The sequence below is a fragment of the Triturus cristatus genome, chromosome 3_2 (assembly GCF_964204655.1).
Source record: "Triturus cristatus chromosome 3_2, aTriCri1.1, whole genome shotgun sequence".
NCBI lineage: Eukaryota > Metazoa > Chordata > Amphibia > Caudata > Salamandridae > Triturus > Triturus cristatus.
Genome location: NC_140584.1, coordinates 55,050,168 through 55,063,291, shown reverse-complemented (window position 1 = coordinate 55,063,291; position 13,124 = coordinate 55,050,168). Strand labels below are relative to the sequence as shown.

The 13,124-nt window shown below is 42.1% G+C and overlaps 1 protein-coding gene across 4 annotated transcripts in view; it reads left to right on the top strand.

The window, feature by feature from the left end:
* Positions 1-13,124, top strand: part of IGSF9B (immunoglobulin superfamily member 9B) — a 1,286,301-nt gene that overhangs the window by 562,290 nt on the left and 710,887 nt on the right. For all 4 annotated transcript variants that reach the window (XM_085647232.1, XM_085647230.1, XM_085647233.1 and 1 more), the window contains exon 10: positions 12,883-12,999. In XM_085647232.1, coding sequence (XP_085503358.1) covers positions 12,883-12,999 — 117 coding nt within the window. The remainder of the gene's footprint in view (positions 1-12,882; positions 13,000-13,124) is intronic.

Below are 13,124 nucleotides of genomic sequence, written 5' to 3'. Positions count from 1 at the left end.
CAATTTACGAACCAAGATACAAAATAGGGTTGTGATTTTAAAATATACAAGTAAAATCCTGATCGCGCTTGCTTAAGCGCAGGCTAAAGTACACAGCGCCGCGGTCAATAAGTCCAGCTTTCTATCGAGGAACCTCGCTGGTTTTATGCACACCTTTATAATGTGCAGGAAATCTTGCGTTCAGACCCACTCCGATGCATGTCTGCAGCACGTCCTCCATTGTCAGTTTTAGGGACCCCACAGTTCTCCCTCAGTGCACCTCAACCTTAATCTGCTTCACCACATGCGGTTTTAGGTGCCGGTGCTCCTCGTCGGTACCCGGAGGCGCTCGTGAAGCAACGCCCAGGCCCATGTGAAGTTGCACCCTGTGCACGATGCTTCTACTAAAGGGATGTATATTTTTTATTATCTCACATTCAGTGGATGCTCTCCCTTGCCTCTCACTTATGTCTTAGTATGTTTTGGGGTCTTGTCATCCTGTGATTTTTTTGTCGTAATGTCTGCACCAGTCAGGCTAAAAGCCATGTATGTAATTGGAGTTCGTCATAGATCTGTTCATTCCACAACCCATGCCACTACAGAGACACTACACTTTGATTTGATTTTGAACTGAGTCCCAGGTGTTTCACAATAGCATGCAGGCACACAGACCAGTGGTACAGAAGATACCGAATGCTGGTCTTTTCTTTGGCAACATTGCCTTCGATTTTGACTGCTTTTAGAAAGGATACAGGAACATCATTAATGCTGTTACAGGATGAAATTGCTCAAGGTCTTTGGCACCCAGACTGTGGTTGGCTAAGAGTGTTCAGGGCAATGTAAGGACGTTTGTCATTTCTAAAACAGTCTTAGGTGTGTGGTAGAGCAAATCAAAAACAAAATGTGACTACCACTGCCAGACGTTTGACCCGCATATGCATTTCCATTTTGCCAAGTCAAGACAGGCTTGGGACAAGTGTAAAGCCTGACAACAGGGCTTCAATAGGAAGAAAAAATACAGATGAGCCAGGAAGACTGCCTTATGACCCCTTCATTATGCATTTTTATATTGGAAGAATAACAAGTTGCATCCTGTAGATTTAAGGAGTGTTGTTACTTCGGGAGCATGAATGTATTAAAATGTTACGTAGCCCTCATCTCACAGAACTTGAAGGCTTTTATACTTGTTATCTACTGTGTCATTTACAGGGTGGGCCTTTCATTGTCTTGACCTGTGCTTTGGCTCTTGGGGCCAAGCCAGATTCTTGGCTTTGGTATTCAATATATACAACTTGAACCACTAAGCCTCAGAACATGAGGGGCAGTCATGGGTTGCTTCTCCCAGCCAGTGCATGCTCCCTTCATTGTTCTTATGACACTCGAGACAGGGCTCAAACAGCCGGGGCTATCTTGTACGAACCAAGAAGTCATATAGTACCCATGCATAGACAGAGGTTCGTGCATGCGCAGTAGAGCAGTGCCCATCTTGGATTGGGGAAGGCAGACACTCCCCCACTGGTCCAGAGGCTATTTCAATAACACAGCTGAGAAGCAGCTAAGAGCCGATTCTTTACTCCCGGGCTAATGGATGCTGCTCTGTTCGTCTTAATTTAGCCAGTTTATGGTTCCTTTCCAGTTTCCTGGCATTGATTGTTGTTCTCTCCTTTCCCGGTCTGTTCCAGGACCTCCCCTGCACGGACCCGTTTCTCTCTCTAGACCTGTTTTTGGATCTTCTTTAGCTAGGGTTAAGCCAAATACCATGTTTAGACAACCACCCCGTTGGGCCTGGATGCCATTTTCTGTCCCTTTCCTGGTATAAAACGGACACTTTACCCCCGTTGCTTCCTTGTACAAGCATGTGCTTCTATTGTCCTTCCCTGGGTTCATCTGGTCTTGAGACGCTCATCCTTACCTTGGGTTATTCTCCATTTCTGACCTTTGTCCTTCTGGATCTCAGACTGTGCCCTTTCTGACATAATTTTCTGCAGGTTTTTTCTAGTTTCTTCTTGGATCAGAGTGACATTAGAGGTGCGATCTGAATGATTACCACTAGTACTCTCTGTTTTGGTCTGCCACGCTTTCCTTGTACCCGTGTTATTTTCACACCCTCAGAGATCTCTATTTGATTTTAAAACTGATGGAAAACACCTTTACAGCCTTTAAAGCTTGGTTCCTCGAGCCACCATCGTCTGTTCTTTTTAGGTCGAGCCTAGCGCAGCGTGCATGCGCTACTCACTCCAGACTTACCAGAGACTTCTCCGTGTGGGTCAGACACCTCCCACACATTCCATTGGCCTTTGCGTGTGGCTTTCAATAATGAAAGCACGCAAATGGCTGAAGACGGGTGCATGTCCTGCCTTTCCTCTAAACGTTCACTCCCATGGCCTTTGGGTCTCGGGAGCGAGCAGCGGCGCGTAGGCTGGCAGCTGTTCGTGGATCAGGTTACTAATTTTACATAGCGCGGTCGCTTTCACTTTCGCGGCCGCTCTTGTTTTGTGCTTGTTTAAGTGGGCTTGACCTTTGAACACAGCATTGACCAAACCTTTTACCTTCGAGACCTCGTGGAGAAAGACATTGCAAGGCTCATTACATTACTGTCCAAACCTCTCAATGGCAATTTCATTTTATTTTTAATAAGGAGCATGCCTCCATTCTAATTGAAAATCACGATTTAAAACGCACGTTTTTGAATAACATTTACTAAACTCTATTCGGAAATCGGTTCCTAATAAATTGCTTGTGACTAGGAAATGCAATGAAATTGATAAATTATGTTTCGCATTAGCCTCTGCTGAAATGTCTGAGTAGGTTCTGCGTATGCTGCAGAGTTTGCGTGTGGAATCCCTGGAGTCAGGCTGCACCGCTCATCTTCAGAGCATGTTAAAAAGATTCCTGTTAAGGTGCTCATGGTAATATCTATTGTTTCAACTCAAAGGCATAATTTGGTTTCAGATGCGCATCATATTACTTATTATGCGCAATAATATTGTGGTTGATAAAAGTTGAATTTCGATTTTTTTTTTTACAATTTCCCGAAGATTTCTCAGTTTTTCTGTGCTTGAAGAATATTGGTTTGAGGCGCTCTGAAAAATCTAGAAATGTACAAGTTGGTGCTATGTCCAATACGTAGGTAAACACGCAATTTTAATATTTGCCTACGACAAAAACGGTTTTCACAATGCAGTTTGTCTTAGAAAATCATTTCATGTGAGGTCATCGCAATCTACATATGAGGTTTATTTGAATTATCCTTTGCAATACTTAAGACCATAAATTTATTATATGCGTATTTCTTTTGTGAGAAATGCTTTTTTCAAGTGCTTGGAAAGATAAAACCTACAATTAATGTCTTGGAGTTCGAGCAGTAGCAACATTTTTAGTGCCTTCTGCGAACTGAAAAGCCACTTGGCACTTAACGTGAGTTTACAGTTGTCACGTTTCTGGATCGTGGGTGTACGCGTGCGGGGTAGTTGTGGTTACAAATTATATAGCTCAATGGTAGACGGTGCTATAATGCGCTGTTGTAGACACCTGTGTTTCATATGCGGAAGTGCAGGTTAAAATTCTAGATAACTACGCTCTTCAACCTCCTAGCGTCAGACTTGGTACAAGCGAGATATATTGAGCGTTGACAGAAAATCTCTATCTTGCCGCGCGCCTTGCAACCTCGTGCTAACGACTGGGCTGATTTCAATTACGGTATCAGTGGAAATAAGAACTACCTTTGATTCACACACCGTTTAAAATTCAGGCAGTGCATCAAGCACGTAAGCACGTAAGCATTCTTTACATGGGCTATCACCTGTGAAATCATTTAATTTATGCACTCTGCGCTGACATTTCAAGCAATACCTCGGAATTCTGTGCAGCCGAAACATTCTTTCAGCTAAGTGACACAAGTTCAGTCTGATTATCATGGACTTTGCCCATATGATGCATATTTCATGGATAGTGTGCAAAATAAAATAATTGTTTTGTCCAGAAATATGAGAAATGTATGAAGCATTATAAATCATGTTAAGTTTGTTATGCTCTTAGCCTAGATAGTAATTATAACATATCATTTTTCACCGATTTATTTATTTCGGGAGTTTCATAAAGCACTTAGTGCCACCTTCAGTGTACTTTAGAGCACTGCACGTGTGTCAAGCCCGGATATTGATTTGAAGCAGGTAGTGAAAGACCAATTTGTCGGAGGCATGGGGGGACACAGAGCTTTCAGGACAGATTTCATTGGCACAGCCAGATACCACGGCCAGGACTGTGAGCTGTAACTCTTGGCAAAGGTAACAAAAATGCTTCTGACACTTTTTTATTGCAACTTCTCAGCATGCTGCACAGCAGTCACACTTCTCTCAGCATAGCTTAAAGGCTTGGCAAAGTCAATATATCTTGCTAAACATTTATAAAGTCCCAAAGGCGAGACCTATTGGCTATGCCAATGCTTGTTTAAATGATGTAAATAGGTTACTAAATTTGATGTTTTGGTCCTTTGCAGGCTATGTTTAACGCTGAACTGCTTTCTAGTTGTTATACCATGGAAATCCCACTTCAACAATGAGGAATTATTTAAGCATGTGAATCTAAGAAACATGCAAATCCTGGAGCATTACAGTTACAGGATCATACCTTTTAAAGTTATTGTCCACCTCCAACATAGCTCTTTCTATATTGAATGAAAAAATGCAGTGACAACAGATTTATTGTGATATCCAGCATACGGTTGGGTTTTTGTATTTTTTTCTCCTTTACACACCTCTTTAGAAACTTTAATTTGTTTGTTTGTGCGAACCCAGGTGACACTCATCTGTTTTCTCTACATTCTTTCCCTTTGGAATCATGTTACAAAAACTTGTACTAAACCAATTACTTAGACTAATCAAAATTATTGGTTTATCTTAAGGCTAATACCACGTTTTAACCTCACAGTGCAACCTGTGATGCCTGATAAATTATAATGAGTATTGAAATGAGTTCCAAGTGAATCATTGTTTTGTGAAGTATTTTGTGAAGTATTGCACGAGGCCTATAGGTTTCTTAATGAGGTTGACTTCTCAACCACAGGCTTAGGAATACATCTTTTGACATGTCAGGACCAGTCAAGCCTTAATAGGATGCCAGAAATCTGCTTTGCTGCCTGGTGAGCTTACAGCACCAGAATTGCTCTACTGAAGTTGTCTTGTCGGAGCATGATTGCCCAGTGGGTGAACAGGTGTCATCTTTCCGGAACAAATGTATGCTGTTAACATCAGACCAGTGGGTCTTGACGATAGTTCTGTTTGGATTCTCCTTTCTGTGGATTACTAAAATGCCACCTGCTCCCATTCCTCCTATTCTATGTACGTGGAGACTTTGAACAATTAAGTATTGAAATTTTGTATATGAAAAACCAGGGCAATGGTGGCTGGGCTGAAAGCCGTAAACCACCTTTTACTTATTCTTGATCTTTTGATTTTTAAAAGCTTCCATCACATTAAAATTAGGAGAACTGCCACATGTTGTATAGGTGTCTCTTCCAGGATTAGTTCTAATGTGATTTAAGGATCTATTGACTCAGTCTGGCATGGGGTAAAATAAATATACATAATTCCATACTCTCTAGCAGACACAAGCCGTATGGTGAAAATCCTGGAAAAATGTTTGATAGTTGAGCCCATCAGATCAGCTTTGCCTCAGATAACCATAATGAATGTTCTTTTATTGCTTGGCTGTGGAGCCTTTCTCATGGGCATGCCTATTACTACCCTCTGGTCACAATGATGATTTGAAATGAAATTATATAAACTTATATAGAGCAGCAATTGCCCAAGGGCATCAAGGTGCGAGAGTAATTCCGCCCATAGCCAAATCACAAAGGGTGAAAGGCAAAGTTATAGGGAGAAGAGCCAAGTTTTTAAGGCCTTCCTAAAAGACATATGCAACTTAATAGTGGTCAGATAGAAAGAGAGGGTATTCCAGAGCTTAGCAGCTGAGAGAGAGAAGGCTCTACCTCCCCATCACTTTTTCTGCACTCTGGGTACGACCACTAAATTGTGGCCTGCCAATTGAAGAAGTCTACTTGGGGAGTACCATTTGAACATGGATTTGATTCCCCCTGGCCTGGCACTATAAAGTGCTTTTTGAACAATGCACATGACCTTAAAGGTGACCCATTTTTGTACAGGGAGCCAGTGAGTTTCATACAGTCCTTTTGAGACTGGCATGTATTTGGGGATGCTTAGCTGTTGCATTTTGCACCACTTGTAATTTGGCGAGGGTAGCCTTATTGGTGTCCAAAAAGAGTGCATTGCAATAATCAATCCTGGATGATAATAGAGCTAAGGCCACCTGTTTCTGCACATTGGAAGGGATAAATGGAAAGATCTCCCACAAAGTTCTGATAATCAACAAACAGGTCACCACAGACGATTGACCTGAAGATCCTAGGACAGGTCACTGTCCAGGATGACTCCTACATTTTTAACTAAGTTAGTGGGGATGGACAGTGTCCCCAGACTGTGTGGCCACCAATTCTGATTCCATACCGATGACTGACTTCCAAACATCAGCGCCTCAGTCTTCTCGCAATTCAGCTTCCTACAGTTCTCGCTCATCCTGATTCCATACCGATGACTGACTCCCAAACATCAGCCCCTCGATCTTCTCGCAATTCAGCTTCGTACAGTTCTCGCTCATCCATACGGCCACTGCCTTCATACATTTATGAAAAGTGGCAGCTATGGCCTCTGTGTCCTTTGAAATGGATACAATGATCTGTGTTGTCAGTGTACGACACAACCCGAAGACCATAGAAGCATATCAGTCAACAGCATAATGTATAAGTTAAAAAGTGTGAGGCTCAAGGAGGTCTTCTGAATCCAGATATTCGGACTCTTCCTACCTACCTCCCTGCCTCCTTTAGGTTTTAATTCTTTCAGTTCATATCTTCACAGACAACATGATGATGGCAATGCAATATGTCAGCAGTTCAGTGGAATGACTTATTCTATTCCTTGCAGTGATTCAAAGTGTCTTTGGTGTTGAGCCATTGGTTTGGTATATCAATTTCTGATGCTAATCTAGTTGCAACCGAAAACCTTCATGCAGGTGCCATACACAGAATAAACTCAGCACCCTACAAACGAGAAGGGATTTTGGGCTTTTGCAGCACTCTTGTGGTGGATATGTTTCCTACTCCAGGAATCATAATTTCTGGCTGCTTAACTCATTAGTGTACCCTCTTCAGGGTTGGCTGGAAGGGATATATCCTGAATAGATTGGGACTCTCGATCCGATTTTCATTTGGTGCTATAGCTACCTGAGATGTGATTTCAAGGATGACACAGTTTCCAAAAGTACTCGAAGAGAGAGAGCCCTCTAGCAAACTGATGTTGTCAATATTGTGTTGGGAACCAGATATCTATTCACAACATCAATGTATTTTAACCTTGTGGAGAAGATTAGTAACTTAGTGTGCATCACATGACTTGGACTGATTTCTTGCGGAGCTCCTCAGAGTCTGGATTCACAGTCTCTATGGCCTTGAAAGAGCTAAATATGGGCATATTGAAGTGCTGCGGAAATGTGATCACAGCATTCCATAAGTCACATAAGTTGGTATCTCATTTTACAATCTCACTTCTGTTGCCTTTCCTAACATTTAAAAGTTTGTCTGAAAAACTGGCACAGTATTTCCGGACCTCACTTGAAGGCTTTAATTTGAAGCAACTTGTAAAGGAGCCTACTCACACCCTTGATCTGATTCTTTCAACCCCGTCTACAGTTAGTGTTGGTCTGGCACTTGAACTTACTTACCATGCCCGTGGCAGGGGCTGGTCAGAAAAACCACCAGACCAGACCATGGCATTACATTTCTCAAGTTCAGCTTGTTGAATCGGTTCAATTGTCCCCTTTTAAGGGTAGTGGGGCTCTGGAAGTCAAAGCCACTAGACATAATAACTGGTTGACTGCTGCACTGGATAATATTGCACCCCAAAATTAATGGATCTAAACCGTTTGTGCCATGGTTTTCTGATTCTCTCAAGGCAGAAAAATCCTATTGTAAAAGACTGGAGCGGAGATGGAGGCTGGCTTATGACAAGGAAGCTAAAGCAATTTACCACAGCACCATTCGGAAAGCCCAAAATTCATTCATTGCCTCCTCAATTGTGGAGTCAGCTTATAAACCTTGTGATCTTTTGAAAATTGTTAATTACTTTCTTTCTCCCACCGCTAAAGAAAATGTTCTCTCCCCTTCAGTGGAGCTATGCCAAGCACTGTCCGAGTTATTTTTCAATAATGTCCAGATCATCCATAAGCAATTCGCTACGCAGGTACCTCCTGTGTAGGTGGAACTATCTCCTGCTCAACCTGGCCCTGTTCTCTCGAGGTTTGCCCCTATCTCCTTCAAAGACTCAGTGGCTGAACTTGCACTTTGCAAATCTGGCTCGCCCTTTGGATCCCTGCCTCACTTCCTTCTTAAATCTTGCCACCTCCGTGATCATCCCCATTTTTAATACATCCATGAATATCTCTCCTGAATCAGCAATGGTTAAAAAAAACATTATTGCTCCCTTTGTTGAAAAAAAGTCTGTCAACCCAAAAGTCTTAAGCAAATTCAGGCCATCTCCCCACAATGCCTAAAATCATGGAGAAAAGGGTCAACAGGCAGCTATCACATTTTTTTAGAGTCCAATCTCCTTCTTCAAGACTGGCAATCTGGTTTATTGGCGGGCTATAGTACCGAATCTACCTTACTTGAGTTCTCCAAATTCATTAAGGAAAATCTTGATCGCAGTACGCCAGTATTGGTTATGTTTTTGGATTTGCCTTCGGTAATGTCTCTCATTCCATCTTGTTAGACAGGCTTGAGAAGATTGGAATCAGAAATCAGGCTGTACTCTGGCTCAACTTGAAGGATCGTTCTCAGGCAATCTTCCTGCCTCCATTCACCTCTTCATCTAAGCCTCTAGAATGTGGGGTGCACCATATTTCGGCACTTAACCCCACCCTATTAAATATCTACCTTGAGCCTTTAGCTAAACTTGCGGAGTCTTGCGGGATGCAGGTGGTCTCCTATGTAGATGACACCCAGTTCCTCTTGGCATTTCACAAAAACGTGACAGCAACCTTGTTATGTCTTAAACCCTGCCTGAAGGCCATTGTGGAATGGATGTCTGGAAGCTGCCTGAAACTTAATTCCGAAAAAATTGAGATCCTCTTTTTTGGCAATAAGTCTTTCCCGTAGGCTAATATTTGGTGGCCACTGGAATTAGGTGCTCCTCCCTCCCCGGCTCCAGTAGTTAGGGACCTGGGGATGAAATTCGATTCCAATCTCACTTTTGAGCCTCAAGTTAAAACACTATCCTCCACCTGCTTTGCCATCTTGTTGGCTCTCCGGAGGATGCTTTACCGGATTCCTGGCGACTGTCGGAAAACAATTGTTCATTCTTTAGTCATGTCCGAATTAGACTATGCCAATAGACTGTGTTTAGGCCTTCCTGCTTTTCTAATTGAATGGCCACAGATTATACAAAATACTTCTGCTCGCGTAATCATCAAAATTCCCCTTCGTTCGTCAGTCTCTCATCACCTCTGGCCTCTTCATTGGATCTCGGTCATCATGAGGTTTTAATTTAAGGCACTCATTTTTGCTTTCAGAGCCTTTACTCACAAAGGTCCGCTTTATCTTAGATCAAGATTGAAGCCCTATGAACAGACCAGATCCTTAAGATCTAATAAGTTGAAATTGCTCCTAGTTCCATACATCTACAAAACAAGAAGAGGGGTGAGTTCCTTCTCTTATCCGCCTCCTGGTTTGTGTTCCAGCCCTTCGGAACCCTGTTTCAGACAGGGTCTCAAGACTTGGCTTTCTGACTTCTGTCTAATAGGCCCTTTTCTCTTTTTAGACTTTTTCCGCCTTATACTTTCTGCTAGCTCCAGGACGCCTCTCCAGAGGCAGCTGTGTGCTCTAGAAATGCAGTGAATGGAAATTCAGAACTCTTCTCTGAAACCTTTGGTTTCCTATCAGTAGGACTTAAATTTAGTGATATGATTGTTTAATGAGAGTTGTGTTTGAGCTCATGCAATCCTGTTCACTGTGGTTTCTAATACTGAATGGCTTTTCTGAAATGCAATTGACACTAAGCCCTCTTTTACCACCGTCCCATGTGATAAAGTGATTCTAAAGTTAAGCCTTCTTGTTTGCCAAATATATTTTCTGAATTTAATTTCTCTCAAATGGTCCAGTTGCCTAACTTTTTCCCATAGCCAAGTTACCCTGATTGGACCCAAAGAGGGTCTACAGTTTTCCCAGCTGTTTAAAGAAGTGTAGATAGGATCCTTATGTTTGTGTTGGGTTTGGAAGAGAACAGGGTGTGCCTATTCAAGCAAACCATATTGAGTGGATCATCCTCTGCATTCGTCTGGACAGTCAGCTTCTTAAGAAAGACCTTTCTCGGAACCAGCACTCAATTTGGCAGAAGCTTGTGACCACTTCATCCATTTGCAAGGTGCTCTAGGTATGGACATGTATAAGAAAAACCCAGGCTTTGATTCCATAATTTAAAAAACACATAATTTGTCTCACTAATTTATGAAATATGGTCCTTCCGAAAGATGCCTTTCATAAATAATTTGCAATTTGTTGTGTTGACCGAACTGTGGTTACTCACACTGTGAGAAAGCTGTATGCAATGCATCTATTAGAACACATATTCATACTCTGTAGCACTGTTGCTACTGGATTGTCTGTCCTTCACAGACTCATCATTACCTTTTCCATCACCTATTCTGGAGATTAATAATTTTTTTTTATGTACTGTATCCCAATTCTGATTTCCTTCTGATCTCTATCATTTAAGGATTTTGTTTGCCACTGATGGTGAAGAGAATGGCAGCGGTTTTATGTAGCTGAAACTTCATGTCTGACCGCAATACCTTCAACTCTGTGGTTGGTGCCACTGTCACATCACCTCATGCTCAACCTCTAGGGAAATAGATTATAAATAAGAAAAAAACTTTGCAGTAACTTGTTTCTGTGCCTGTGCTCAGAAATTCATTTTTAAGTGTTTGCTGTGGAGTGCATGTGTTTTTACGTGGTTGCTGGGAAATTTGTGTTTTTGTGCATATAGTGAGTTGTGAGTTTTTATTTTCTCATTCTTAAGACATAAATTGAGATGAGTTCAGATTTTTGCAGGTGACGTTTGCCTAGCCTTGGAATGGATTTCCTCAAGAACACATAACCTACAAGGGTTTAAGGGGATTATCAATTCTTAGCCTAATCTGGAGTCTTTCCATTCTCATATCTTTTATCAGGACAGTTTGTTCAAGTTTTAGTCAAAGTTTCCAGATGGAATAATACATTGTAAAAGTCTCTAACTATGTGTCTCACATTTGTCCTAGTTCTACCCTACTCCTGGGTGCAAAGTGAGACAACTCATTGTGCTTCAGCCCAGGGAACTTAAATTCTCATGTAAATGTCTCAAAAACGAGAATCTGTCCGTTGCCCAAGACCCTACCATCCAAAGTGAATATAGTTTGTGCTTTTTGGATTGAGGATGATACAAGCTTACAGCACATACAGCCAGCCATAAAATTATCCATGCGGGTCTTCAACCATTTTGATGTTGCAGAAGTTTTTTTTTTTCCATTTTCGTCCGCTCCACAACCTACACACAAGTTTTAGTCGGCTGTTTGTTGCTCATTATCCCTCTTACTGAGGGGCATGTTCCTCTTGAAAGCGGTGGTTCAACTTCCTTCTCCTTCAGAGCATGTCCCATTCACGTCAAACAATTATTCACAGATTCAGGTAAAACTGCTAAGTGCAGAGTCCAATTCAACAACAGTCTGTGCTATTACTACAGAGCTTCTTAAAGACTATTTGGTGCATGAGCTTTTGTCTCGAGTGAACTGTATTTATCTTACTGTGGGGGTTGTGGTGGAGTGTCAGGGCCAAACTAAGTCCAAGTTATCTTCGAATTTTGAAGAGCCACTCTACCCCAGCCAAATATGGTTTTTGCTTCTAGGCACCGAAGGAGGCAGGCACCAAATGATCAGTTTTTCCATTCCATGGAGAGGTCAGTCAGACACAGTAGACCAGTCCTGCCATTGCTAGAGTATGCCCACCACTACACATAAAGGGAACACATGCACTATTTTTGAGCCGAGGTAGACATTGTTATGAAGATAAAGCCTCAGGAACAACATAATTTAAGTTGAGTCTACGTGGAAGACAGGGACAAATTTCAGGACAGCCAGTATTGCAGGAGAGCCATTATTTTTTGCGAAATTCTCAGTGTTCCATAGCACACTGCTCATACTGCACATCATGTCGCAAAACATATATATAATTTGTGGCACATGCATAGCACAGTGTTTAGGAACATAAAGATGTCATGTATGGAGTGGACTTAATTCACTTGTAAGGGCAGGTAGGCCTTTCCTATAGAAACGGTGTGTGCAAAAAGGCCTGTTTCCCTGAACTTACAATCAGTAGATAGCAGATGTCAGCCTTACAATAGCTTTTTTTTAGTGGAATAGTAGTAACTCTTCACTAAGGATGGGGGATGCAACTTTGACAGTTCCCCCTTGGTCAGCAGAGCCTAACTACATGCTGGGAAACTTCAGGAAAATATGGGACACCTCCAGTGGGCACACAGATTGAAGAGCCCAGTGGGAGAAAATTCACAGGCCAGAGCAATGTAAATCAGGAAGGGACAAAGTGCCATATTTTTCTTTCTATATTGGAACATTTGTCCCTAGACCCAACATCAGGAAAGCATCTTATAAGCCGGTTTGTTTACGTGCTCTCACTTGGGGTTTGGAAGTATAGGGGTGTTTGCATGCACATGCTTCCTGTTTTGTGTATGTATGCTTTGCTGTACCGCTTCTGAGATATACTTACTTATTCTTCTCTCTTTGCAGGACCCTCCATACTTCACAGTGTTGCCAGGCTGGGAATATAGACAAGAGGCTGGGAGAGAGCTGTTAATCCCATGTGCTGCCGCCGGGGACCCATTTCCTACCATTGCGTGGAGAAAGGTACAAGATTCTAAATATATGCCATCTTAAGTAAACCCCACTTAACCACTACATTCAGTCAAAGGCCCAAGGGGTGCTCCTTTCAGAGCACTGAGCTTGCAATCACTGATGGTTAATGTTTATCC